Raw genomic sequence first — 26,634 nt, forward strand, 5'->3', positions numbered from 1 at the left:
GTCATGTTAACATAAGTGAAGGTACTTGATTATTTAAATGACTTGACCAAAACCTCAGAGTATGTTTATATTGGGACTGGGATTGGAATGCAAGAGTCACTTGCTCGCAATCCGTGCTTACTCTCATGTTGTTGTACTGCCCATAGTTGTGGCCAGAAGCCACAATGGATGTTCAGCAGGGAAGCCCACTCTAGAGGCAGGCAATTGGCCAGCATCCAGGAGGAAGCTTGTGGTGGATATAATGCCACTGATAGCCGCCAGATGTCACCATTCATCCACAGACTCAATCAGATTGTACTGGATTCCCTCAAAATTTTGACTCCTCCAGGCATGGATTTCACTGACTCCAAAAGACAACTCTAAAGATTAGTATGAGGCAGAAGAGAGATCATTAACCTCTGTTTTTAGAGAAAATACCTCTCACTCGCTCACAGCCTCCTAAATACAATAAATATAAATACCTTTTTAAAAAAAAAAATCCTCAGTTCTCCTTTAAATTCTTTGCTTGATATTTTAGTCAAAAATGTCTTCCAAGAAAGAGATCTGTGTAAATCTAGTTATAATTTAGGACCATTGAATTTTAGATCTTCAGATGCTGAGTTCATAGATTGTGGCAGAAACAAAAATGTAAACAAGGTTTTCAGCTTTCCCCATCACTGGATCAAAACCATACTGACTTGAAAGCCAAACGAGTCACCTGTCCCACAACGTTAAAGTCCCATTTGACGAGTGCCATAGTTAATGTAATTGGTGGAGATGGAATCTTTCTCCAAGGAAAAGATCTGCAGCGTAGCCATTTGGAACTTCCTCACATTCCTTTACTTACTGTACCATTTGGACCTCTTGGCTGATACTGCGTGTAGACGTAAAGTCCTAACAGGTGATTATTCTCTGGAAAAAGTACTGTAAAATAGCATCAAACTTAATCCTGCAGATGATAAATGAGCCCGAGAAGAATTCAGCTCATTCACCTATAACTGATCTGGTTCTGCAGTGCTGTATCTGGTTCTGCTATGCGAACAGAAGTAAAATTAATATAACTTAATTTTGTAAATAGAGCTTGCAGAAGTTATTTGCAAGGCACACATCTGGTGCATTGAGGAACTGTTAATTTTCACAGTGACAATAACTGCACTATTATTTCACAAAAATAATTAAATAGGCTACGCTTTCTCCTATCTTTTTATCTCCCTTTCTGTTGGGTTCAGGATAGGGCACATTTTTAATTACTTTTTTCACTGTTGTTTTTGTGTCTTAAAAAAAAAAAGACGACTACAGTTTTCTTATGAGTGCCTCTGTAGGAAATCAGCATAAAATATTGATTAAACCGTTTACTCTTTGTCACCAAGCAGAAGAAAAGTTCAGCAGTCCGCATTGTCATATTCTCTTTCCATAAACCTAATTTCCAGGTAGGAAATAACCCTGTTCAATCTAGAGCAGAAATAAAACTGCAGTTTTAGACTACTCAATTAAATATTAATTTATTAGTGTTTGCAATAAAGTCAAAAATATATTTAACTTGATCGACTATAAGGGTTCCAAAAATAGCTGTTGTTTTCCACATAAATCCATATTTAGTATTGCACTGAGTGTCACCATGTTAAAAATGAGTTTAAAATGTTATGGAAAAAATACATTATGTGCTATCCTCTATATATAGATGCTAACACTGATAATATAAAATTGTTTTAAAATAAACTGTGGCAGAACATACCATAACATTTAAAAGGAACTAAATCCCATTCTGCAGGTCAGCCTTTTGAAAGTTTTACCCATATCCTCTGTATATGGACTAACAGTCCCTATGTTTCAGATATAAAATTTGATTTTTTGAACTGCAGCAGCACAAAAATGACCTGCCCAGTCCAGCCCAAATTAACTTTATATGCTACTGCTCTAGGGAAGTTCTGCAGATTTTCTTGGCTGGGTAGCCACAGAAGCTATGCTCACACTAGAGACTCTTTTGACTACATTGGTTGGAACAGGCCCTCTGTAGTGGCTATAGAAAGTTACATTAGGTTTTGCACAACCACCCTCTCTTCATGCGTGTAGTCTGAGTCTGCCCTGTCGTAACATCCAGGAGGATTATGGAGCTTTGGGGAATATTAGGATCCTGCCAAACATTGAAATTGAGCCACTTGAAATCTCAGCATTGAGGGTGTGAAGAAAGTATCATTGCCTGGGTGGCAGAACACCAACTAACCAAGGAAGGATTTTAAAATAGCAATGGTTTGAAGTGTTTTACTTTCTCTGGCTGCTGGATTGACACTAGAGAAAGGGGCCATATGATTTAGAGCAACCCCCCGCCCCTACCCACCAAAGGACTGTTGGAGGTAATGCCTTCATTTTTAAAACAACCTTGGAACATAACTTCTCAATACTGCCTTCTACTTACCTCAACCCAGTCTAGCATCAAGCAAGGTAGATAATAGAGTCATTGAGCTTTGGTAAAGTTTCACAGGATGGAGGTGCGAAATAATAATTGGGATTTGAAGTCATCTCGAGGCAGTTTGATTTGAGTAATTCTTTGCTTCCCTAGAATTTATGCAGTTCTCAGATGCCAGAGCAAGATATGTTGACAGGCATTTTTGGCACATTAACATCAGTGCTCTTCCACAGGTGTGTGGTCCAGAGGGCCATGAATGTTTTGAGCCTGCTAAGACTCCCCCTCCTTCCCCCTGAAACTTAGAAAAAGGGCAACAGTCATTTCTGGACTGAGATCTTGTAAGCTTAAGAGTGTCAGCCCAGAGTGAAATTTTACCGCTCATTTATAATCCCTGAAATACATAATTAAAACAAACAATTAAATGACCTGAACATTATAGTTGCTCAAACATTAGTTAATTACTACCCCATGTATCATTTTTGCATTGTGAATGACATCCTATTATAGTCTAACATTTGCTTAGATTCTTAGAGTGATGTTATCATCTAGGTAAATTAAAAACCATTTTGTCTAAAAGGTTAACATTCTTCAGTATATCAAACTGTTTGTTGAATCGTCATTCGCTGTTAACAGTTTGAAATAAATATATACTGTAAGTGCATTCAGGTGATTCTTAAATCCCTGAGACATTTATTAAAAAATATTGTGGATGCAATTGGGTATGAATTGTTTATAAGGAAATGCAATGTGTCATGCAGAAATGTTGATTATGTTTAAGTAGCGTTTGATCATATTTGTGACATGAAAGATGGATTTTATAAAAAAAAGAATTCAAAGAAGGGAAAGGTAATGAATTTGCTTATTAAAGACTTGAAGCAGTAGAAAACTCATATTCTTAACTACGTTAAAAAAAGAACTGAATATCTTGAGATCAATTTGTTACATGCCCTTATTTTTTCTAGTTGCTACGTTACACAATGCACATTTATTTTTCCTTTTGCAAAATGTTATCACTATGTAATTCCACTGTTGTATGCACATCAAGAGGGAATGAAAAGGTCATAGTTTATATGGTATTAATGAGTTAGCTGTGACCAAATAAGGAACTCATACACAAGCTCCTTCTGGTTTTGCTGTTCCAAGTTCTTTCCCCCCGCCCCTATTATTCCATCTTGTCTGCTTTTCTCCAGTGCTGTAACTACACTATATGATCAATAGTGACCAATAGTTATTTTAGATTTACTTTGGTGTTAAAAGCCAAACCCAGTTCTTTCTGGAATTAAATTTTGTTGACATGTTTATCTTTGCCCTCCATGCATAACATAAGAAGTTCAAGGGCTATAACTCTTATTAGCCAAGTTAATAGATTTAATTTAATACCAGGTATGTATATATGTTAAGACTTTGGAATTGCGATAATTTCTACTAATTTCAGAGACTGAAAAACTTACTTTATGTCAAAGAATTTCTCAGTTGAAACAAGGAGTTCAGGTATTCCCAATTGCTTAGGATAGGTTGTGCCCCCCTTAGTGACATTGATAAGTACCTACTCAAGGAATAATCCTGTTGGCTTCAGTGAAACTACTCTTATGAGTAAGGTGCACACCCATGTGAGTAAGGATGCTATAGAACCCATTCCATTTTGAAGAAATATATTCAATTGAAACCTCGAAAATTACATGACTGTTACAATGTAGCTTACAAATGTTAAATACTCTCATGCAATAATTTACAGTATGAATGTGCGTAATATATATATGTATAGCGACACAAAACCAGTGCTGTGTACTATAGTGCAATAGATTATACCATTCATTATTTTAGATAATAATTTTGGTATCTAAAGTCACCATAACTACACAGTTGAAAGGTTTTGAGGGGGTATTTTCACATGCATACAGATTTGTGAAGCCACTCTGGAATATGCAATAAAAGTGTTCAGTCTCTGTTACTGAATAAAAATGGCTAAAGATTTCTTGTCTGTGAAATCAAGCAACTAATTTTGTCAAAAGCCAGTTGTGCTCCCCTCCCAATACATTCTACCACCGTTACAACTGAAAAATTAAGTAAACGTATCAAACTATGTAGTGTTACATATGGGAACTAATGTTGCCTGCTTTATATAGCAACTTTGTTTGCTGCATTCTTTTTAATGACAAACTGTTTTTTGTTTGTTTTCTGGTGAATAGATAACAGTCCTGGATGAGACCTGGACAGTATTCAGGCGGTATAGTCGTTTTCGAGAAATGCATAAAACTTTAAAGTTAAAATACCCAGAGGTAAGTCACTGGGAAACTTCTTTTGAGGGATAGAGTGGGAGTGAGGCTTGAAAAGAAAGATGCTTTCAAAAGATACATGCTGTCTAAGATCCTTATTCTGAGATCTGTGCTCCTTGCATAAGACTCGCAGGCCCCTGTAGTAGTTTGAAGTTCCAAAGTCACTGGGTCCAGCAAGATAATCATTGCATTGTCAACAAACCATGTTGCCTCTAACCATTAATTCCTTTCTTAGGGCTGACTGGAGTTGGTCCCTGCAGTTGCTGTGCTCTACTCTGCAGTTCACTCCAACATACCTGTTGTCTCATTGAGTCATCTTGACAACTTCTTATGTTCCTTAGTTATCCTTTTATAATAGTTCCTTGCAGGTTGCTATAAAATATAAGATTGTTCCTTCTGGACACCTCAGAGGTTTTGAGTACTGAGCCTTTTTTGAGGAGTAATGTCTCACCGTGCCTTAGTTCACCATAGTGTGCATTAATAACATTCTAGTCTTCACTCTTAACATTTGATTTTTGAATTCCCTCCCCCCCCCGCCCCCCTTACCCTCTCTTTCTTGGGTGTCATAGAAAAAGCATCCCAGCAGCATCAAGAAGTATCCTTGTGTGAGGCACATCACAGGCAAACATGCCTGGTTTATTTCAGAGTGGACCATGCAGTAGAAATTACTGTGGGCTTGCCAGGCCCCGAGATGTTCTCCTTCCCTCCCCTGGCATTTCCTATAAATAGAAATTCTAAGCAATTTGGAAAGCTCTGAGGCTGAAAGTCTAAAATAGACCTGGATAAAAACACAAATTTTCCATTTTGCAGGATTTTCCATAATAAAAAAAAAATTGTTCCTCCCCCACCCATTTGAAATTTCCCAAAAATGTAATTTCTAAAAACCAACACTGTTTCTAATTTTGACTTATTTTATACTACACTGTATAATATAGAATTAAAATAATTGAAATGAAAATTCATTTCAAAACAGAAAGTCAAAATGTTCCCGTTTAACCTCATCAAAATGCTATTTTTCAACTTCTAAATGAAATTTTCTTGAGCTTGAAAAGTTTAGCAGAAATATCACTTTTGACAAATCAGAATTTTCCAACAGAAAAAAGTTCCATCCAAAATTTTCCAAGCTGCTCTACTCTCAAGTCATATACCTGATTTTATGCATGGACTCCAATGTCAGTCATGTCAGTGTGAGTGTAGGTTTGATGTGATAGTTCCCAGAGTTTATACAGAATCCAACTTCATAGAATATTAGTGTTACAGTCTGCGTCAAAGTTATTTCTGGCTGCCTTTTACCTGTCAGGAAAACACAACACTATCATAGATAAGCTCTTCTGAGAGACACAACTGTTAATCTTTTGATCAGGGGGATAGTAGATGAGATATTTACCATTCCTGTGAATGTCAGAGTGCAAATCACTATATAAAGACTTGATTAAAGATGGATGCTTATTAAAAATAGATTATGAAAGTTCACATATGACTTTCTTTGGTATTTCTAGTAGCAAAGGTTCTGAACAAATTCAGGTGAGGAAGCTGTTTGGACAATCTAATGACATCCTGTTGCCTGATACAAATGCAGTTGTCAACCCTGTTATTGATAGCAGTGTCAGGTTCCATTAGACTGAGCCTTGTCGTATCTCACCTCACCAAACCAGATCCCCCATCTAAATCCCATTGTCCCAGCATAGCTCATGAAAGAGTGGAGGTGCAAGGTTTGGTGTTTTAAGTCCTCTTAGCTGCTCAAAAGATCTATCTATGCAGAGCCATCTACATGCACCTCCCGCCTTCCTCCAAAAACAAACCCCATTCTTGAATAGTTATCATCTAAGTCTGGGTTACAGACATCTTCCCTGACGTTCCATTCCATAGCTGTTGAAGGGAGACTACCTTCTCTGCAATGTATAATGATCAGATTCAGGAAGAGCCTGTTGCTCTGAAAACACCTGTTAAAAAGCCCCTTGTGACATGGAGTGTTATTGTGACCTTTTTGAATGAGATAAGACCTCCTTTTTGAGCCGCATTCTAGAAGATTTGCAGGGCAGCAATATGGCATTTGTTGCACATCTCATGAAGCATTATTGATTGATCACTGCCTAAGCAAAAATCAAGTCGGGCTTGCTGGTGTTACAGAACTTATTTCTCTTGCCACCTCCTAATTTTGCTGTACATATTTTTAAGATATCTTAGCTCCCTCTCTCCCCTATATTTTAAATTGAATGTAACATATGTTTTTCCTTGCAGTGTGTCTTGTACTGTCTGTTGCCATATCTCTGGGTGGCGTACTTACATATTGTTGAAAGATGACACTTAGAGTAGGAATCTATTATAACGTCTCTTTGGATAAGAGATACTGTAGTTAATGTTATCTGATGAGAGAGAACCAGACTGACCACTACTTACCTGCCCTCAAAGTGGAATGTTCTATAATCCTTTATTGTTTTTCCAAATTTCACAAATTTCCACTTTTTGCTTCAAATGCAGTGATAATTGGAAGCTCTAGGTATCATTGCAACTCCACTACAGGGTTGGCAAGTGATGCCCTCGCTGGAGCTTGCTGCTTAGAACTTTAAGCTTTGTGAGTTTCCTACCAGCACTGAGCTAGTTTCCTACCAGTATTGAGCTGTAGTACATCTATATATCTTAAAAGAACAATAATTACATATAAATAATTATCGCTTCTCCTCTGGAGAATATCCATTTTGATACACACGGCTAGTAAAATTTTTGGGGCTGGTCTAAGGTCTTTTTATTAACGAAATACTTGTTTAACCATGCGGATAATAGAAACTGATATACATGTTTTACTTGTTCCCTTCTTAACTATTTTCACTATCAGCCATTTTAGTATATTAATCATTGCCATATCTCATGGTACATGATATTTTCTTAATATATGAGATACTTTCTTAAAACAGCATAGTAATAATTTTTGGTTTAAAATGTATTCTATTTGAGAGAGAATGTATAATCACATTTATTTCTAAACAATGACACTATAACTTTTGTCACTATGAACTTTTTAGTACTTATTTAGTTACCAAGGTGACAGGTTGTTTCCATTTGTATATAGCCATAGATAATTTCTAGATGTTAACATACGTGGGGGCAGCAACCATGTAGTCTTGTGTGTGGGGGGGTGTGGGTGTGGGTGGGTTTGGTTTGGTTTGTTTTTTTACAGCACCTGACACAGTGGGTACCCAATTCTATCTTGCAACTTTCAGCACTACAAATAATAAGTGACCAATTTGTGGGCAAAAGAGGTGTTAACATCTACACTTGATTTCTAGTTATCAACATGTCCGCATGTCTCTTTTGTGAAACATGCTTATTTAAGGAAGTAGGGGGAGGAGGAGAAAAGAAAAGAAATCTGCTTGCCAAATCATAATGAACATGAGGCAACCAGGATGGAGTGTGGGGTTTTTTTTTTTTTCAGGAATAGCAATGCTTACATTAAATAGGCGAGTTCTGTAGGACCTCCAATATTTTACCTTTATTTAAAATACCTTTTGAACTGTACTATTTTTAAATGTAATTTGTAACATGTAAAAGGAGCTATCTCTGTTTAACTCATTGAAAATCACCCAGACATTTCTACTGATCCCTCCCTGACATAAGTTGTCACTGAATTATTAAACAAGTGCGTAAATATAAAATTTGGAAAAGTTGCATCCATGAATTATTCCAAATAAATTCAGTTCCGAAAAGCAGCTGCATAAAAATCTATTTGAGTTGAATTATTTAATGTAATTCACCTTCCAACTCTAAATTATTTATTATAAACAGAAAATATTGTATACATGTTTAATGTATACAGTGCCCTGCTTTTGGAAGTGAACTTTACAACTCATTAGTTGCTGCACTTGAATTACTACATCAGTATTTTAATAATTTGCCGATCTTGCAGTTTGTTTTACTGCCAGTGCATTCCCAAAAGGAACGTATTGAAAAACTGATTTATTGGAAAGGTAGAATGTCTAACATTTCAGAAAGATGAACTGCTTAATGTCCGACAGTCTCAAATATGCAGTAAATTATTTTACTTAGCAGCACGTTTAAAATTAGATTAATAAATAGATTTTGATAACTAATTGAATTTATCTAATTGAAATGTGTTGCAAGGAAATTTTAAGACCAAAGTGGCATGCACCAATGTGAGATTTTTAAGTGCTACAGGCAATACTGTACTTTGGTGTTAACCGAGTGTATTGTATTAAGTGTGCGCAATAGTCGTAGACAGATTCAGGATTTTTTCTTGCATTGATTCTTTAATTAATTTTAATCCAGACAATACTTGCCTTTCAGATATAGCAGCACTTGTAATTAAAGTGTTTTTGTTGTTTGCCTTTCAGTGAAGAAGCAGGTACCTTAGTTGAGAAGCAAGAACTTTTAGAGCTGAATTCTTTTTCTTTTCTTTTTTTAAGCAGCCCTTTTTATGTAGTGCTATGTCATGGTTTTACAATTTTCCCCAAGTAATGGGTAGTGCAGGAAAAGATTCATTCACTGCTCCCCAGCTTGCTTCAGATAGGCAGATTACTGGTGTAGTAATCACCCTTTTATGGCGAAACTGACGGTCTCATTGGGATTACTCCCTGTCTGGTGCCCAAAAAACAGGTGGGTGGGATGTGAGCACAGAGGGACAAGTAGTAAGTCCCTATTTCTCTCTCATGCCTGAATCCAAGGTCTGGGTGTCCATTCATCAGCATCCAGGTGGGGGTCTTTTCTCCCTCTTATGTCCCTATGTACTGGCATGATCTGGCCTATGGTTATCAATGTAGGCTTCGCTCAAGGAGGGACACTGGGCTTATTTTCACTACCAGGGTTAGTCAACCTAAGTTACGCTACTCCAGCTACGTGCATTACGAAGCTGGAGTTGATGTAGCTTAGGTCGGCTTACCCCGGTGTCTTCACTGCACTGCATCGACGGGAAACGCTCTCTGGTTGACTTGCCGTAATCTTCTCGGGGAGCTGGAGTACTGGGGTTGAACTGAGTGCGCTCTGCAGTCGATTTAGAGGGTCTTCACTAGACCCACTAAATCGACCCCTGCTACATCGATTGCAGCAGCGTTGATCTTCCTGAAGTGAAGACCGGCCCACTCTCAATCTTCCTCTGGGACTTTTTTGTTCACTGTTCCTCTAAACGTTATTCAGGGAAGCACTAGATGGTTGAATTGAAAGATTTTTTTATTCTTGCTAGTGTGCGTCTTTAAAAATATGCAGGATCCACTAAAAATATTAAATACCTTTCTAATTAAAATATAAGGACATGAGGCATGCAGGCAGGAGCACTCCACTACTGAAGCTACTCACTTTTACCTTGGTGCATGTAAAAAAATAAAATTATAAAAGACAAATCAATTTTATATTTATATGGTTCCCATGTTGTTTCTTCACTTGGAAGTTGGGAACTGTCCATTCCCTACAATATTTTTATAGTTTCATCTTCTAAATGTGCAGTGCTGAGCATGTGTATGCACTAACATGACTGTTTCTTAAATTTATTTTCAAAGCATTTTGTGCAGTGATTAAGCTAACCCTTCCCCTCCGCACCTTCCTCCCCACCCAGCCTGTCTTTATACTTTTGCATAACTGATTGGCTATAGAATATCCAGGTTGAAGGAGCAGAGTGCATAGCGTAAACTTGTGCCTTCAGAAGAGGCCTGAGTAACATGTGACCCCTTTATTCTATCCAAGCACATGAATTGGCTGGGATGTACTACACAGTCAGAGAACATTCCATGAATAAGTCTACTGAACCCTGGGTAATTGGAACTGGGCACCATTCTTGCAGGGGTACTCTATAGAGGCTATGGAATTTCAAATTGCATTATGTCTCAAACAATAAAGGTTGCATTTTATAACCTCCAGGAAAGTGTTTCTGCAATAATGGTATTGTCAATGTTTTATCAATCTAGCCTTCTAGAGGAAAGATGCTTTTGGTAGTGTAAATAATAGTTGTATGTTCCTGGGATGCCACCTCTTCATTTCTGAGGTCAATGACCTCCACTTATCAGAAGCCTTTGTCTGACAGATTATGGTGTTATTGTTTGACAGGACCTAAGGTTATTGCCAACTGTGGTTGTTAATAGGCAAAGCTTTCTCTACTTGTTTGCTATGATTATACGAATTATTTCTGACTCGGAGCAGAAACTGTTTCTGAAAGAGCTCGGAGGTACTGATGCACAGATGGAGAACTTTTTTTTTCTTGGCGTGCCGGGATATAAACTGCCAAATGATTTTATTCATATTAAATTGAGACTCTACACACTGCGAAATTATTATTCCCATAAATTGTTCACCTAAAACATTTTGTGTACTGTGAAGCCCCTCTCCCCCCCCCCTTTTTTTTTGAACCACACATTATACATAAACACCTAGCTTTATTTAAGCCTTTGATATTAACTTATAAAAATACTGTTTTTTCCCTAAGTATCCTTGAAGTGGATTGTAAGGCCCTTCTCAAAACTTCTTCAGGGAGGTATATAAATTATCATATTAATGATAATATTAAAATATAATAAATAACCTGAAGATGCATCAACTACTCACTCAAGCAACAATATGATCTTATTGTTTTCATCTTCGTCTTCCTGAGCTCTCATTATGTGTCCTCTCCTTTTGTTAACTGACATTGTTAGTTCACCAGGGCGGGGATTCTCTTGTGTTATAAAGTGCCGTGTACACTTATGGTGATTGTCACAGGGTTCATTCACTGCTGGTGGCATTTCCTGCTGGTCATCCTGGGGATTAGCTCCAGTCAGGTGTTTTGCCCTCCCCCTGCATCTCTGCCATTGTCCCCTTGCCCTGTGGATCCCTCTCACTCCAAGAACCGCAGCCTCCTCTTCATGACTCGACCCTCCAGCCAGGTCACCATATATGGTTCCCCCCCCCCTTCCAGGGTATCATAGTCCTTCTTGGTAAATGGGCTCAGGAAGTCTTCCTGCTCGCTTACTTGCCAGTGCCAGTTTGTCAGCGGCTGGTAGGAGGATCTGGGCCCACCCTCTTCTCTAGGTCCTAGGGGCCCTCTCATTGACAGCCAATGTTTGACCTACTCCATACCTCTCTGCTCTTTCCCGTGAACCTTGCCTTCCTCTCTGGCTCTCCCCCTTCTCTGGGCTTGCCAAGCCACACTCCCTCCTCCCAGGAAGTAACTGTAGACTACCTGCCTGTAGCCCCAGATACCCCTTCCTTCTTCCAGGGAGCGGCTGAAGACTCCTTCACTCCAGCCCCTTCTGTTGCCAGCTTTCTGGTTTATATAGGCCCTGCATTCCTGCTCAGTTGAACCCGTTCTCCTTAATCCCCTGCTTCCTGTCTCCTTCTCCAGGTGCAGCCTGGGCAGTTAGTTGGCCCAGTTAGCCATCTTAACTCTTCCAGGCCCTGTCTGGAGGGAACACCCCATCACAGTGATCTTGACCAAATGGCAAGGGATGTGACACTGGGGTGGGGGTGGGGGTGGGCACACACGCGTTGGTAGTGGGGGGAATGTGAGCACGTGCTCAACAAGTTGGAGGCTGGCCCCATCCCTCTCCAGGCCCTTTACTTTTCCATTGTTTGGGGCTGGGGGGACTAGGCCGATCAATTTAGCTTTTGTATGGGGGGGGGGAATTAAACACCAATTTAAACTCTTCTGGGTTCTTCAAAATCCTTTTGCCCCTGTTTCTTTTGGAACCTTAAATATTCCATTTCCTGACTTTCCAATTTTTAAACTGTGCAGCTGTAGTTTCATTAACACAGCTTTTTGTATTTAATCTCCGGGGATTATTTTAGCAGCAAAAGGGTGAGGAGAGAAATAACCTTGTGCTACTTAGCTTGCAGAGCTTTTAAGCCCATTGCCATGCAGTTATTGAGCTTCTGGATTTTATAAACTGCTGTGCCAGCAGAACTTGAAACCTCCTTGCTTCAGAGCTATTGAGACTGAAGCTCTGCCGTTGTAGGGTGTAAATTATTGGCATCAGTAAATGCATACTTACTGTGCAGGCATATGCAGCATGTGCGTTTTATGTGCACTAATGTGGATTTTGGATTATTTTACTGTATTGTATAAAAGAGGTGTAAAACATGATGCTTAAATTAAATATTAAAAATTTCTAATGATTTTGTTTGAAATGTGTTACTAAAGCGAAAGCCCTGATCCTGAAATGAGTTCAGGGTAGGATTGGGCCTTATCCAATAAATTTGAGACATACTCAGGTTTTTTAAGTTTTATTAACCAAACCAAAATTCAGCGGTGAACTAAAGAAAGTTATAAAAAGTAAATTCAAGAGATATTAACAAGAATACAGTTTATCAATTAAACCAGTATAGTACATAACTTTATACTACTATTTTGTGAAGACAAGTTTTTGTCCTCATATGGATTCTTACTATAGATCATTTTAAAGGCAACTAACCGCCTGGCAATTATCAATGTTTGGATAACATTTTCAAAAACACCTAAGTGATTAAAGATCCTAATCCCATTGCTAGCTTTGAAAATTTTACCCAGTGACAATCAAAATAAACTCTAACATTGATTTTAATTGATACTTAAAGAATGCTTCCTAATATGAACAGTGTACTTAGATTTTTTTTAGCAATTGAAAATGTGTGTTTTTATGTCATTGCCCTGTGATTCAGAGAAATGAGAGGATTTTGTACAGTTTCCCAAATTATATATACAGGGGAATTATATTCACCTAAAGACAGAGAATGGAATGGCAGAGAATGGAAAATTGCAGTCCAAAAGGTGAATGTTGCGGAAAATTTAGTGTGAGAACACAAGGTTAGAATGGAAGCTGTTTGCAGCATTAACTATAATGCTTGTGACCAGTAAGCATTATAATACATATAAAGATGCCCTTTGGCAGTGTAATTATGTCAAACAAAGAAAAGCATTAAGAAGATGGTATATGAAATATAGTTAATAAAAGAATGAATTCTTCTTCGAGTGCTTGCTCATATCCATTCCAATTAGGGGTGTGCGCGCGCCGCGTGCACGATCGTCGGAGAATTTTCTACCCTAGCAACACCGGCGGGTCGGCTGTGGAGCCCCCTAGAGTGGCGCCTTCATGGCGCTGAATATATACCCCAGCCGACCCGGCGCCCCCTCAGTTCCTTCTTACCGCCCCTGACGGTCGTTGGAACTGTGGAGCGCGGCGTAGCTGTTCTCCACTCTCCCTAGCTTATTCCGTTATTCACAGTTATAGTTATAGTTCTAGTTGTATATAGTTAGTTGTTTATTCACTTTGTTAATAGTTGTTATATAGTTAAATGGGATTAAGGGGGTTGTCTCCCCCTTTTTCCCCCGGCGCGTGGCCGGGCTCATGCCCAAGGCTCCCGGCTTCAAACAGTGCGCCTCCTGCGCTAAGCCTATGCCAACGAGTGACCCGCACGACTCGTGTCTGAAGTGCCTGGGAGAGTCCCATCAGACAGATAAGTGCAAGATCTGTAAGGCCTTCAGACCGAGGACCAAGAAGGAGCGGGACTTTCGGCTCCGGCAACTCCTTATGGAGGCGGCACTTAGCCCGGACGCTCCATCGGCGCGTCAGGCCCCGGCACCTAGCACCTCGGTGCGCAGTGCCCCGGCGGCACCGACCATTCCGACCACGTTGGACAAGCCTCCACGGCACCGGACCTCGTCGGCACCGCACTCACAGCAAGTGCCTCGGCGCCGTTCATCATCCCCGGGACATAAAAAATCCCATAAGACGGGGACTGCCGTGCCGAAGACGCCGGCTCCCCCGGTGCCGGGGGTAGAGCCGCGTCCGCCTGTGGAGCACCGGAAACAGGTGCCTCCAGCACCGTCGACTCCGGCTCCGAGGCCGTTGAGTCCGGTGCAGACAGGGTCACCACCGCGACCGGCGGTGATACAGTGCCTCCCGTCGACCCCAGAGACTTCGCGACGGCGAGAGACTTGATCGCTCTCACGGAGCCGGCACCGCCCCAACCACCGGCACCGTTGACTCGTCCGGTCCAATCTAGGGGGAAACCTGCCTTGATGCGCCCTCCATCGCAGGGGCTGGAACCACGGCACTGGTCCAGGTCCCGAAGCAGGTCCCCACGCCGCTCGCAGTCCCGGCGCCGGATATCACCTCGGCACCGGTCGTACTCGCGGCCAAGAACATCGTCGCGGCACCGCTCTACGTCTCGGCACCGCTATGATCGTCGGCACCGATCGACATCGAGACGTAGTTCTCGGCACCGATACGATCGACGCTCGACGTCGAGAGGCCGCTCCCGGCACCGGGCCTACTTAAGATCAACTTCCAGGTCCAGGTCGGACTCTCGGCACCGTCGCGGTCATCGGCACCGATCCCGTTCTCGGCACCGTTCGCCGGCACCGCACAGGGACCGTTCATCTCCGGAACAGCACCGTACGGCACCGTACCTTCCGGAGCTCGTCTCGGCGCGGTCGGCACCGCCATGGACATCTAGATCAGTGTCCCGTTCCTCCGATGGGGCATCGAGATCGGCATACCCCCCTCAGGGACAGGCCGATGATCCGGACATGGGCCACTGGCAGGAGGTAGCGGAGGATCCCGCTCAGGGACCTTCGCACTGGTCGTTTTGGACCCCGTGGGCGTACCACCAAGCGCAAGGGGCTCCACCACCATCAGCCTCTCGCTCGGTGCACTCTGAGCGAAGGGCCCCAGAGTCCACCATCTCTCGCCCTCCTCCAGGGGGCATGGAGGCTTCCGTGCCCACACCACCTGACGTCCTGGACCCAGGGGCAGGTGATGCTCCGCTCCAAGGCTCATTGGACCAGGCCCCGCCCTTGGATCCCTTGCCACCTGAGGCATCTTCCTCATCTTCCCCAGATGAGGCAGTGGCGGGCACAACGAGCACAGGTCCACCCCCGATAGATCTCCGGGCACACCAGGACCTATTACGTAGGGTGGCACGTAATATGGACCTTCAGGCAGAGGAGATAGTGGAGGTGCAAGACCCCATTGTGAACATCCTCTCTGCGGATGCCCCATCCAGAGTGGCGTTGCCTCTGATCCGCACGATCCAGGCTAACGCCACTACGATTTGGCAAACTCCTGCCTCTATCCCACCCACAGCGAGAGGGGTGGAAAGAAAGTACTTTGTCCCCTCAAAGGACTATGAGTACTTGTATACCCATCTCCAGCCGTGTTCACTGGTGGTGTCATCAGTGAATGCAAGGGAGCGCCACGGTCAACAGGCCGCAGCGCCCAAATCGAAGGAGGCTAAGCGCCTCGATTTGTTTGGCCGTAAAGTTTATTCAGCCGGAGGGCTGCAACTTAGAGCGGCGAACCAGCAGGCGCTCCTGAGCCGCTATAACTTTAATTCCTGGAACTCCATGGGGAAGTTCAAGGAATTGGTTCCCCAAGACTCCAGGGAGGAGTTTGGGGCCTTGGTAGAGGAGGGTAAGAAGGTGGCTCGGACCTCCTTGCAGGCCTCCTTGGACATAGCGGACTCGGCTGCGAGAACCCTGGCTTCAGGTATCGCTATGCGGAGGATCTCCTGGCTTCAGGTTTCGGGTTTGCCTCCGGAGCTGCAGCAAACCCTACAGGATCTGCCCTTTGAGGGACATGGATTGTTCTCAGACAAGACGGACTCTCGTCTGCAGAGCCTCAAGGACTCAAGAACAATCATGCGCTCCCTGGGGATGCATGTTGCGGGTCCCCAGCGCAGACCATTTAGGCCCCAGCCTCAACGTTTCTACCCCCCTCCGCCTCGTCAGAGACAGGACTCTGCCAGAAGGCGGGGGCGAGGTGGTAGGAGAAGGTGGACTGGCCCTCAACCCGGTCAGAATCAGGGGCCACCAAGGCCACCTTCAGGCCCCAGGCAGAACTTTTGAAGGTGCGGTCGAGGACGGCGCCCCAGTCATCCCCCAGGATCCAGCCCCCTCCTTTCGGGATCGCCTTTCCCATTTCCACCGTGCTTGGTCCCTTATAACCTCGGACCATTGGGTCCTTCGCACGGTAGAGAGAGGATACGCTATCCAGTTTTCTTCATTCCCCCCCTCTCACCCCCCCTCCCCGTCCCTCTTCAGGGACCCTTCTCACGAGCAACTTCTTATACAGGAGGTTTCCACGCTCCTATTGACGGGGGCCATAGAGGAGGTTCCATTAGAGTTAAGGGGCAGGGGATTTTATTCCCGCTACTTCCTGATCCCCAAGTCCAAAGGGGGTCTGCGACCCATCTTGGACTTGCGCGGACTCAACAAATTCGTAGTAAAGTTGAAGTTCCGCATGGTCTCTTTGGGGGCCATTATCCCTTCCCTCGATCCTGGAGACTGGTTCGCCGCCCTCGACATGAAAGACGCATACTTTCATATCGCAATTTACCCGCCTCACAGACGCTTCCTGCGATTCATGGTAATCAAGGTGCACTACCAATTTGCAGTCCTTCCCTTCGGCCTATCCTCGGCCCCAAGAGTGTTCACGAAATGTATGGCTGTCGTGGCAGCATACCTTCGTCGGCAAGGGATACAGGTGTTCCCGTACCTAGACGACTGGCTGGTACGCGGTCGCACCAAAGAGCAAGTTCGAGCTCACGTCCACATAATAGTGCACACATTCAACGAGTTGGGCATCCTACTCAACAAGGACAAATCCACATTAGAACCTACCCAGAGAATAGAATTCATCGGCGCAGTCCTAGACTCCAGACGTGCACAAGCCATCCTGCCAGACAACCGCTTTTGTACCATCACGAGCCTTATTCAAGGGCTCAAGGCCTTCCCAACTACCACGGTGAGGTCGTGCCTCACCCTGCTGGGTCACATGGCTTCCTGCACGTACGTAACCAGGCATGCCAGACTTCGGCTTCGCCCACTCCAGACCTGGGTGTCATCGATATACCGCCCACATCGGGACAGCCTGAACATGGTGGTCACGGTCCCGAACTCGGTCCTGACCTCCCTCACCTGGTGGCTAGATCACAATGTGGTTTGCGAGGGGATGCCATTTCACGCCCCACAACCCTCTCGGCACCTGGTCACAGACGCTTCATCTCTGGGTTGGGGCGCCCATCTCAACGAACACCATACCCAGGGCCTGTGGACTGCACCCCAGCTAGCTCTGCACATCAATGTTCGGGAACTGATGGCGGTGCGCCTGGCGTGCCAGGCATTTCTCAATCTCCTACGTGGCCGCTGTGTGTTAGTTCTCATCGACAACACCACGGCCATGTTTTACATCAACAAGCAAGGAGGAGCACGTTCGTCAATTCTATGCCAAGAGGCCATTCGCCTGTGGGACTTCTGCATCGCCCACTCAATCCATCTCACGGCATCGTTCCTCCCTGGAGTCCAGAACACTTTAGCGGACCGACTCAGCAGGTCCTTTCAGACGCACGAGTGGTCTATCCGTCCGGACATCATACATTCCGTCTTCCAGAAGTGGGGATTTCCCCAGATAGACCTGTTTGCATCTCGAGACAACAGGAAGTGCCACGTGTTCTGCTCCCTGCAAGGTCGAGCTCCGGGCTCCCTCTCGGATGCGTTTCTCCTTCCCTGGAAAGACCACCTGTTTTATGCCTTCCCTCCGTTTCCTCTGGTCCACAAGGTACTGCTCAAATTGCGCAAAGACCAGGCACAGGTAATTCTGGTCGCTCCAGCGTGGCCGAGACAACATTGGTACACCACACTGTTGGAACTCTCGGTTCAGACACCGATCCCGCTTCCATTATGTCCAGATCTCATCTCTCAGGACCACGGCCGGCTGCGTCACCCCGACCTGCAATCTCTTCACCTCACGGCGTGGCTGCTCCATGGTTCACCCAGGCAGAGCAACAATGCTCACTCTCGGTCCAACAGATTCTGTTGAGCAGTAGGAAGCCCTCAACACGAGCCACGTACTTGGCCAAGTGGAAGCGGTTCTCCTGTTGGTGCGAACAACGAGCCACGTCCCCGTTACAGGCACCTATTCCTCTCATATTGGAATATCTCCTCTCCCTAAAACAGCAGGGGTTGGCGATATCTTCAATTAGAGTTCACCTGGCCGCTATATCAGCCTTTCACCCAGGGGAGCTCGCATCCTCGGTATTCTCTAATCCGATGGTCGTTAGATTCCTCAAGGGCTTGGACCGGATGTACCCACAACAACGTCAGCCCGTTCCGACGTGGGACCTCAACCTGGTTCTCTCCAAGCTCACAGGTCCTCCATTCGAGCCACTGGCCACCTGTTCACTTCTGTACCTATCCTGGAAGACAGCCTTCCTCGTAGCCATCACTTCAGCGAGGCGCGTTTCTGAACTCAGGGCGCTTACATCCGAGCCCCCTTACACAGTTTTCCATAAGGATAAAGTGCAGCTTCGTCCACATCCTACCTTTCTCCCTAAGGTGGTTTCTCCATTTCATATCAATCAGGATATATTTCTCCCGGTCTTTCATCCTAAACCACATGCTACTCGCCAGGATCAACGTTTGCATTCTCTGGACGTACGCAGGGCCCTGGCTTTCTATATTGACCGCACAAGGCACTTTAGAAAGACGACGCAACTCTTCGTTGCAGTGGCCGACCGAATGAAAGGCTCACCGGTCTCCTCACAACGCCTATCCTCCTGGATTACGTCTTGCATCCGGACTTGCTATGACCTGGCAGGTGTCTCAGCACCGCACCTCACCGCTCACTCTACGAGGGCCCAAGCTTCCTCGACGGCTTTCCTGGCGCAAGTTCCGATCCAGGACATTTGTAGAGCTGCGGTTTGGTCATCAGTCCACACATTCACAGCTCACTATGCACTAGTGCAACAGTCCAGGGACGATGCTGCATTCGGATCAGCGGTTTTGCACACAGCAATGTCTCACTCCGACCCCACCACCTAAGTTGGGCTTGGGAGTCACCTAATTGGAATGGATATGAGCAAGCACTCGAAGAAGAAAAGACGGTTACTCACCGTTGTAACTGTTGTTCTTCGAGATGTGTTGCTCATATCCATTCCAAACCCGCCCCCCTTCCCCACTGTCGGAGTAGCCGGCAAGAAGGAACTGAGGGGGCGCCGGGTCGGCTGGGGTATATATTCAGCGCCATGAAGGCGCCACTCTAGGGGGCTCCACAGCCGACCCGCCGGTGTTGCTAGGGTAGAAAATTCTCCGACGATCGTGCACGCGGCGCGCGCACACCCCTAATTGGAATGGATATGAGCAACACATCTCGAAGAACAACAGTTACAACGGTGAGTAACCGTCTTTTACTTAATTTTAATTTTCCTGTTGAGCCCTTTACTAGTCTTAGTGATGCCACTTTCCATAAATATTGAAAGCAAACTAATAAAACAGTAATATAAAAATGCATATCTGTCTATAAACATTACAATACTTTTATAAAATATTATGCTCAAATAAATTTGTTAGTCTCTAAGGTGCCACAAGTACTCCTGTTCTTTTTGCAGATACAGACTAACACGACTGCTACTCTTAAACCTTTATAAAAGAATATTAGTCATCTCTTTTGTTCAGCACAAATTACAATAATTGCAGTATATATAATTTTCCATTTTTCCATGTATATTCGTATCTCACTCAAGTGTTAGTGGGGAATGCTTTTGTAACAAAAAAAAATAAAATCATCACATACGATTTTCCAACCCAAACACCTTAATTATGAGAATGCTACAGGCAAGTAACTGTCCTTTCTTTCTGGTACTCATAGAATAGTGTGTATTAGAACTGAGCAAATAACTGGTTTTTCAGAGGCGTTTTTTTTTTAATTTTTTCATTTTGAATCAGGCATTTTTGAGTGGCTTTTTTGCCCTGGTTTTGTGTTTTTGTTTTGTTTTTTAAATTAGGCAGATTTCAAAACACAACGCTGTTTTGGAACAAAAGATTAAACTAAACATTTTTACTTTTTATTTTTTTCAACCAAAGCAATTAATTGAATTTGACTTGAATTCACAAATTGTTTTGGAGCCTTCCAAAATGCATTTTTGGCAAAAATGCTATTTGATGAAAAAAATGTACACAGCTCTAGTTTAGGTGCTCCTCCCACGTCATCTTTTAGTTTGCTATGAGTTACCAAAGCAGCTAAATAAATAAGCCTGTAATGACTCCACACTGTATTGGCTTTTTTTTTTTTTTTTTTTTTTTTGCTCAGGGGCATGTTCTGCTATAGATTACTTAAAAGAAATTGATACCATTTCGTTGAGCCCCTCAGTCTGAAAATGTATACGAACAGGAGCATCGCTCACCATGAATAAACTGTAAAATCCTATTCATGTTTGTTTTTGTTGCTTCATACTGTTCAATGCAAGATTCATGATGGTGTCACCGAGCCTCAGTAGGTCACAACTAAGGATACCAAATTCATTACAGACTGTTGAGAAATAAGACTGGTGCTTATGCTTATTCTATCATTAGACTATACCAAGTCAGTAATAAAAGTGAACTTCTGTGTCACCACACTGCTTAACAAGAAGTCAAACACACAGTCTCCTTAGGCATTCCAGCCCTTGGCTCACCAGCCAGACAGTGGACTTTATGATGAGTGGTTATTGAAAACCAATTTAATCAGATATAGGGCCCTTCCAATCACAAGAGATCACTTAGCCAGGTCAATATATAACTCAGATCTTACCCAATAATCACACTGATGCTAATCCTTTAGTAACTAAAGTTAATAATAAAAGAAAAGAAGATGAAAAGTTAATAGATCATGTACATACAGATGATTTTTCAGAGTTCATAGATCAAGATCATAACAGTGATGGAATAAACTGCAAGCTTGCAAAAGCTTTTCTGGAAATTATCAGTGATCAGTCCTTGTTTGAAGTTTCTTTGTTAGAAATCCAGTCCAGAGAAATGAAGCAGGACATGAAGGCAAAATGGAGATGTCTCAGGTGCTCCACTTTGTCTTCTGATCATGATGTGACGTCACCCTTAATGCAGAATGTCTTGCGAGGTGTCTTAAACAAAGCAGTTAAACAGCCTATGTCAGCCCGGGATCTACCACCACCAGATTCTTAGAAATGGTGGCTGTGACTATCTTTTATTAGATTAGCCCATAGGCTTGAATAAATGTATCCTAGCTGGATTTGTATGGTCATGGGTTTTGAATGTGTCTTCCTGTGTGTATTAGAATAAAAACTTCCCTTTTGATCAAAACTCACATGTCCGTTATTCCATTCAGGTTAAATTATTTTCTTGTGAATGTTAGTTCATCCATGGTGAGAGAAACTTTTCTGTCCTGAACTTTCAGTTTTGGGCCATGGGTAACCAGCATAGCATTTCCTTCTTTAAATAAATACTGGTAGCTACAGAAGAAGACTGATTTCTTAGGCGCTCTGGAGCTGAGAACATTGTTTATTATTTGTAAATTGGAGAATATTTAGTTTTGTATTAGCAGTGAGACTCACTTTCGCTGTTCTGAGAACGAGGTCTGGATTGCTGTAAAGTAAATACAAAATCAATCAAGTGAATTCTTCATCACCTGTCTCTGCAGCATACAGAAGGCAGTTTTGCCTTCCAAGAATGTCTACCCCTCTACAAAGCCCAAAGCAAGAGATTACAGTAAAAGTTATTAAAACCCCTGCATGACAAAATCAATAGACTACAATCTTTCATGGCTTAATATAAAAATAAACAGAGAAACAGTGGCTCGAATGAAAAATATTGAGCTGCTTTGGGGAATTGACAATTTCATGGACAAAGCAGAGGTGAAAACTAAAAAGTGAGCAAAGCCATCCAATTTGCACTAAGGACTATATCAAAATTATAGCCAAAAAGTATGCTGCAATGGACAGGTAACTGGAAACCCCAGGGAGAAAAATATCCATTGTGTGGAGAAGATGGATGGGAGTATTGTTTATATAAAAAGTGCCCCTCACATCCCAATGGGTGAAGTACTTTTGAAAGTAGTGTTAAAACACATTAATAGAGAGGTGGGGAAAATGGCTCTGTGGTTAAAGCAGAGTACTAGGAGTCAGATTCTGGTGCTTTTCTTGACTCTGCCACAGACTTGTTGTGTGCCCTTGGGCACATCACTTAGAATCTGAGTGATTTAGCACCCACTAAAGTGAACAGAAAGACTCCTATTGACTTCAGTGGGCATTAGAGCAGATCCTCTCTGAATGTCGGTTTCAATCTGTAAAATGGACATGAGACCATGAGCAACGAAAGAATCAATCTGTGTCTTTAAAAGTCAGCTTCTTCTAATCTGGAACTGTAGACGTTATGTGCTACTTGGGTGGAGTTAAGGTAGTTTGGGTGCCTCCATTGTGTATTTTCAGACTGTTTGGATTTCTTTTATGTTTAAACATAATACTGGATTTCCTAGGTTTGTTATGCTTGTGTTGGAGAGAAATGTTTTTAAGCAGAGGGGTCTGATATGTACTCAACTTTAACTCCAGTTATAATGTACGTTTATTTGGGAATAAATAATCAGTAACACTAAAGTCAGGCAAACTATTAACCAACACAACATTTTTTATTAATGATTTAATATTGTAGGGGGTTTTATTTGCTTATTTAAGTGTGTATAGTCTCTCTTCCAGTTGTGTTGTCTAACTGAACTCAAAGATTTCTCAACAATAATGCGTCGTGAGATGGGCTCTGTGTGTGCTGAGGATGAAGTAGCTTGGCAAGGATGTTTTCAAGCGATTATAGGTTTGTGTCGCCTCCTTACCTGGCTGGATTAGCAAATCCTTTACAAATGGGCTGACACTATTCTGTTAAATTGGTTGTGTAATACTCGTTACTCTAGAACTATTGTAATATATTGCTCTAGCAATGACTCCATAGTCATGAAGCTTGTGAAATGGACTTCTGTCCCAATATTGCCAACCCCGAATGTTCAAATATCATGAGTCAGGCCCCCCAAAAATTATGAGATTGCTTTAAAAATCAGAAGATTTTAAATAAGAAATCTTGGGGTCTTTTTCTTTGCTTGTAGGGCACATTTGGGTCACACTTCCAAAGTTGTCTCTGAAACCACAAGGTCTAGAATCTTTATGTAGATATAGATATAAAAGTAAAATAAAATAAAATGAATGAGGTGGTGTGACTGGGGTCCTGGGAGGCCGCACTGAGGTTACTCAGGGCAAACTGCAAAGAATGGAGCAGACAATCCCCAAAGCTGGTGGATATTCTAATGCTTAGATTTACCAAGCGAGCACAAAACAGCTTCTACAATACCTTACTGGTTGCACAGAAGCCAAAACACAGTTCCCTTATAGCAACCCAGCCTAGGGCTTCCACTCAGATGCCCAAGTCAAATATGATGAGGATTCCTGAAAATCTTATCCATCATATAAGAAAGTTCTACCAGTTCCAAAGGTTCAGACACATTATCTCCCTAGTTAATGAATATTTCAGATCTTACCCAAATGCACGCTTACAGCGAATTCTTATTAACTAAATGAAAATTTATTAAAAAAGGAGAGAGAGAGTATTGGTTAAAAGATCAGTATATATACAGACATGAGTACCATTCTGAGATCAGTTTTATAGTAGAGATGGTGAGCTTTGTAGTTGCAAAGAGTTCTTTCAGAATTAGTCCATAGTTTATAGTCCAATGTTCATATTCAGGGTGATCCAGATGGGACTGGAGATCTCAGTCTTATGACTCAAGCTTCCCCTGCATAAAGCATCAAGCAGATCTGAGAGAAAAAGGATCAGGACCCAAGGGTTTTTATACAGTTGGGAGTCCTTAGGCGAACAATGGGCAATCATCCAGACTTTGAAGTAGACCTATTTCCTAAGCATCAAGCTATAAGCTACAAACCTTATTTTTAAATGGTGCTTTAAATGTAGATAGCTACACAGATAGTTAAATTTATGTTTAATCTTCAAACAGGTTATAAAGCTGGCTGCTTAAACACAAGATTTAATACACACCATAAGACCTCATACAACTAATTTCCACAAACCATCAACTCTCATCTGTCTGTGCAAAGGTAAAACTCAAAAGATAGTAAGATCTCCAGCTGTTTTCCACCATTTGCAGGTGATCTGCTATATACTTCAAAGAGAAATCAATACAGTGATATCCCTATATTTACAAATCATTTAAATGGTAAGATCTCCTTTTGATCTCTGAATTAACAGAATACAGCATAGACAGGAACTGTTTGATTACATTGTCAGCCTCTAACCATATATATGTAAACACACAAAAACACAAACATTATCTACCAATATGTCCCTAAAGGTTGAATTTGGGTCATTTATCCTGCAGGATGCTTAACCCTTTCTGGCCATGTGTCACAGGTGGAGATTCTCATATATGTTAATTTGACTCTAGGATCTAAGGCCTTAAGAAAAATATTGCAAGACTCACAATAAAGTAGAGAGTCACCAACACGGATTCCCTCTGTTCCCCACAGTTGCCTGTTCCCCTTCGGCTCCAAACTCCTTTTGCCCCAAGTGTTTTCCTGTGAGTCCATCTTTTCATAATATAGCTGTCCAGCTAGGAGATCTTACTGTCTTTTGAGTTTCACTTTTGCATAGACAGATGAGAGCTGATGGTTTGTGGAAATTAGTTGTATGAGGGTTTATGGTGTGTATTTAAACTTGTGTTTAAGCAGCCAGCTTTATAATCTGTTTAAAGATTAAACATAAATTTAAATATATGTAGGCTATCTAAATTTAAAGCACCATTTAAAAATAAGGTTTTTAGCTTATAGCTTCTTTATTTTGAATGTTTCCATTTTTACCATTCTAAGCAATGTAGAAAGCTATTTTATTTCTCTCAATAATAAGCCTAGTTTATCCTGAAGATTTGCTGCTTTATGCCTACAACAAATCAAACTTAGAGAAGTCTTGCTTATTTGTTTGCAGGTATATTTCTCTGTGACAGCTGTTTTTTAAGAACCTGAGATCTGCCATTAATATTGAGTAGTAAGAAATGCAAGTCTCTTCAGCAGAAAGAATTATTCCTGTCCTTTGAGTTTTCATTATTAGCATTTCTCAAAGGCAAGGGTGGCTGAAATTTACAGCATTAGTCAGTCACACAAGAGAAGGAAGTTTCATAAATGCAGCCAGATGTCACTTAGATGAGTTTGTATGCAACAGGCAAATCATTTCTGCATGAACTGTTAAAACTGCTACAGAGAGTTCTTATCTCTGAACTTAAGTCAGGCACATTAGTCAAATGGCAATACTGTTGTGTAAGTGTAGCGCTCCGGGGGGCCTCATTATCCTATCATTTTCAGTGAAGTCAATGGGAACTGTGAATACACAACTAACAGACTGATCAGGTTGTGGTAGTGTATTTGAAATGGGAACATTATGAATTTAAGCCAAAATAATTACCATACTAGGAAAAATATTCAGAGGGCAAGAATTTCCCCAAGGCTTCCACTAGAGCAGTGGTCCCCAAACAGTGGGGCATGGCCTCTGGGGAGCACGGAGGAAAGTCAGGGGTGGGGGGGAAGTAATTAAATAAGCAAGTTATTACCTTTTTATTTAAAAAGAAGAACAGGAGGACTTGTGGCACCTTAGAGACTAACAAATTTATTAGAGCATAAGCTTTCGTGGACTATAGCCCACTTCTTCGGATGCATATGCACGTGGGCTATAGTCCACGAAAGCTTATGCTCTAATAAATTTGTTAGTCTCTAAGGTGCCACAAGTCCTCCTGTTCTTCTTTTTGCGGATACAGACTAACACGGCTGCTACTCTGAAACTTTTTATTTAAAACTTTTAATAAGAATTGATAAAAATTCATACTGTTATTTGCCCACTTGTTGTATTAAGTCAGTAACTTAAGACATTGTCCATTACTTTATATAACTTTATTTTAAAAACTCTGCTATATGGAATTAGGGAAAACCCATGTTTTAAATATTAGTCAGTGGTTAGGATTGGAAGCAGAGTATGCATTTCAGTTGCTTGGCAACTACATCTTCAAGAAAGTTAGGAGTGTTTTCAGTTGCTTCCTCTCTTTCAGCGATGGAGGTTTCTGTAATAACTAGAACTTTTAAAACAGAGAGAGTGGAGAGGAGGGGGAGGATGGGAGAGCAACCTAGGAAGGGAGGGAGACCTGAGCTGAGGGAGATTAATTAACTTTGTCAAGTTATCTTAAAGTACAG

General features: G+C 42.3%; 1 protein-coding gene across 6 annotated transcripts in view; it reads left to right on the forward strand.

The window, feature by feature from the left end:
* The window catches only part of KIF16B (kinesin family member 16B), a 223,787-nt gene that overhangs the window by 169,801 nt on the left and 27,352 nt on the right, over positions 1-26,634 (forward strand). For all 6 annotated transcript variants that reach the window (XM_008173558.4, XM_065589753.1, XM_008173554.4 and 3 more), the window contains one exon: positions 4,576-4,665. In XM_008173558.4, coding sequence (XP_008171780.2) covers positions 4,576-4,665 — 90 coding nt within the window. The remainder of the gene's footprint in view (positions 1-4,575; positions 4,666-26,634) is intronic.

Source organism: Chrysemys picta, chromosome 3 (assembly GCF_011386835.1).
Source record: "Chrysemys picta bellii isolate R12L10 chromosome 3, ASM1138683v2, whole genome shotgun sequence".
Classification (NCBI taxonomy): Eukaryota; Metazoa; Chordata; order Testudines; family Emydidae; genus Chrysemys; species Chrysemys picta.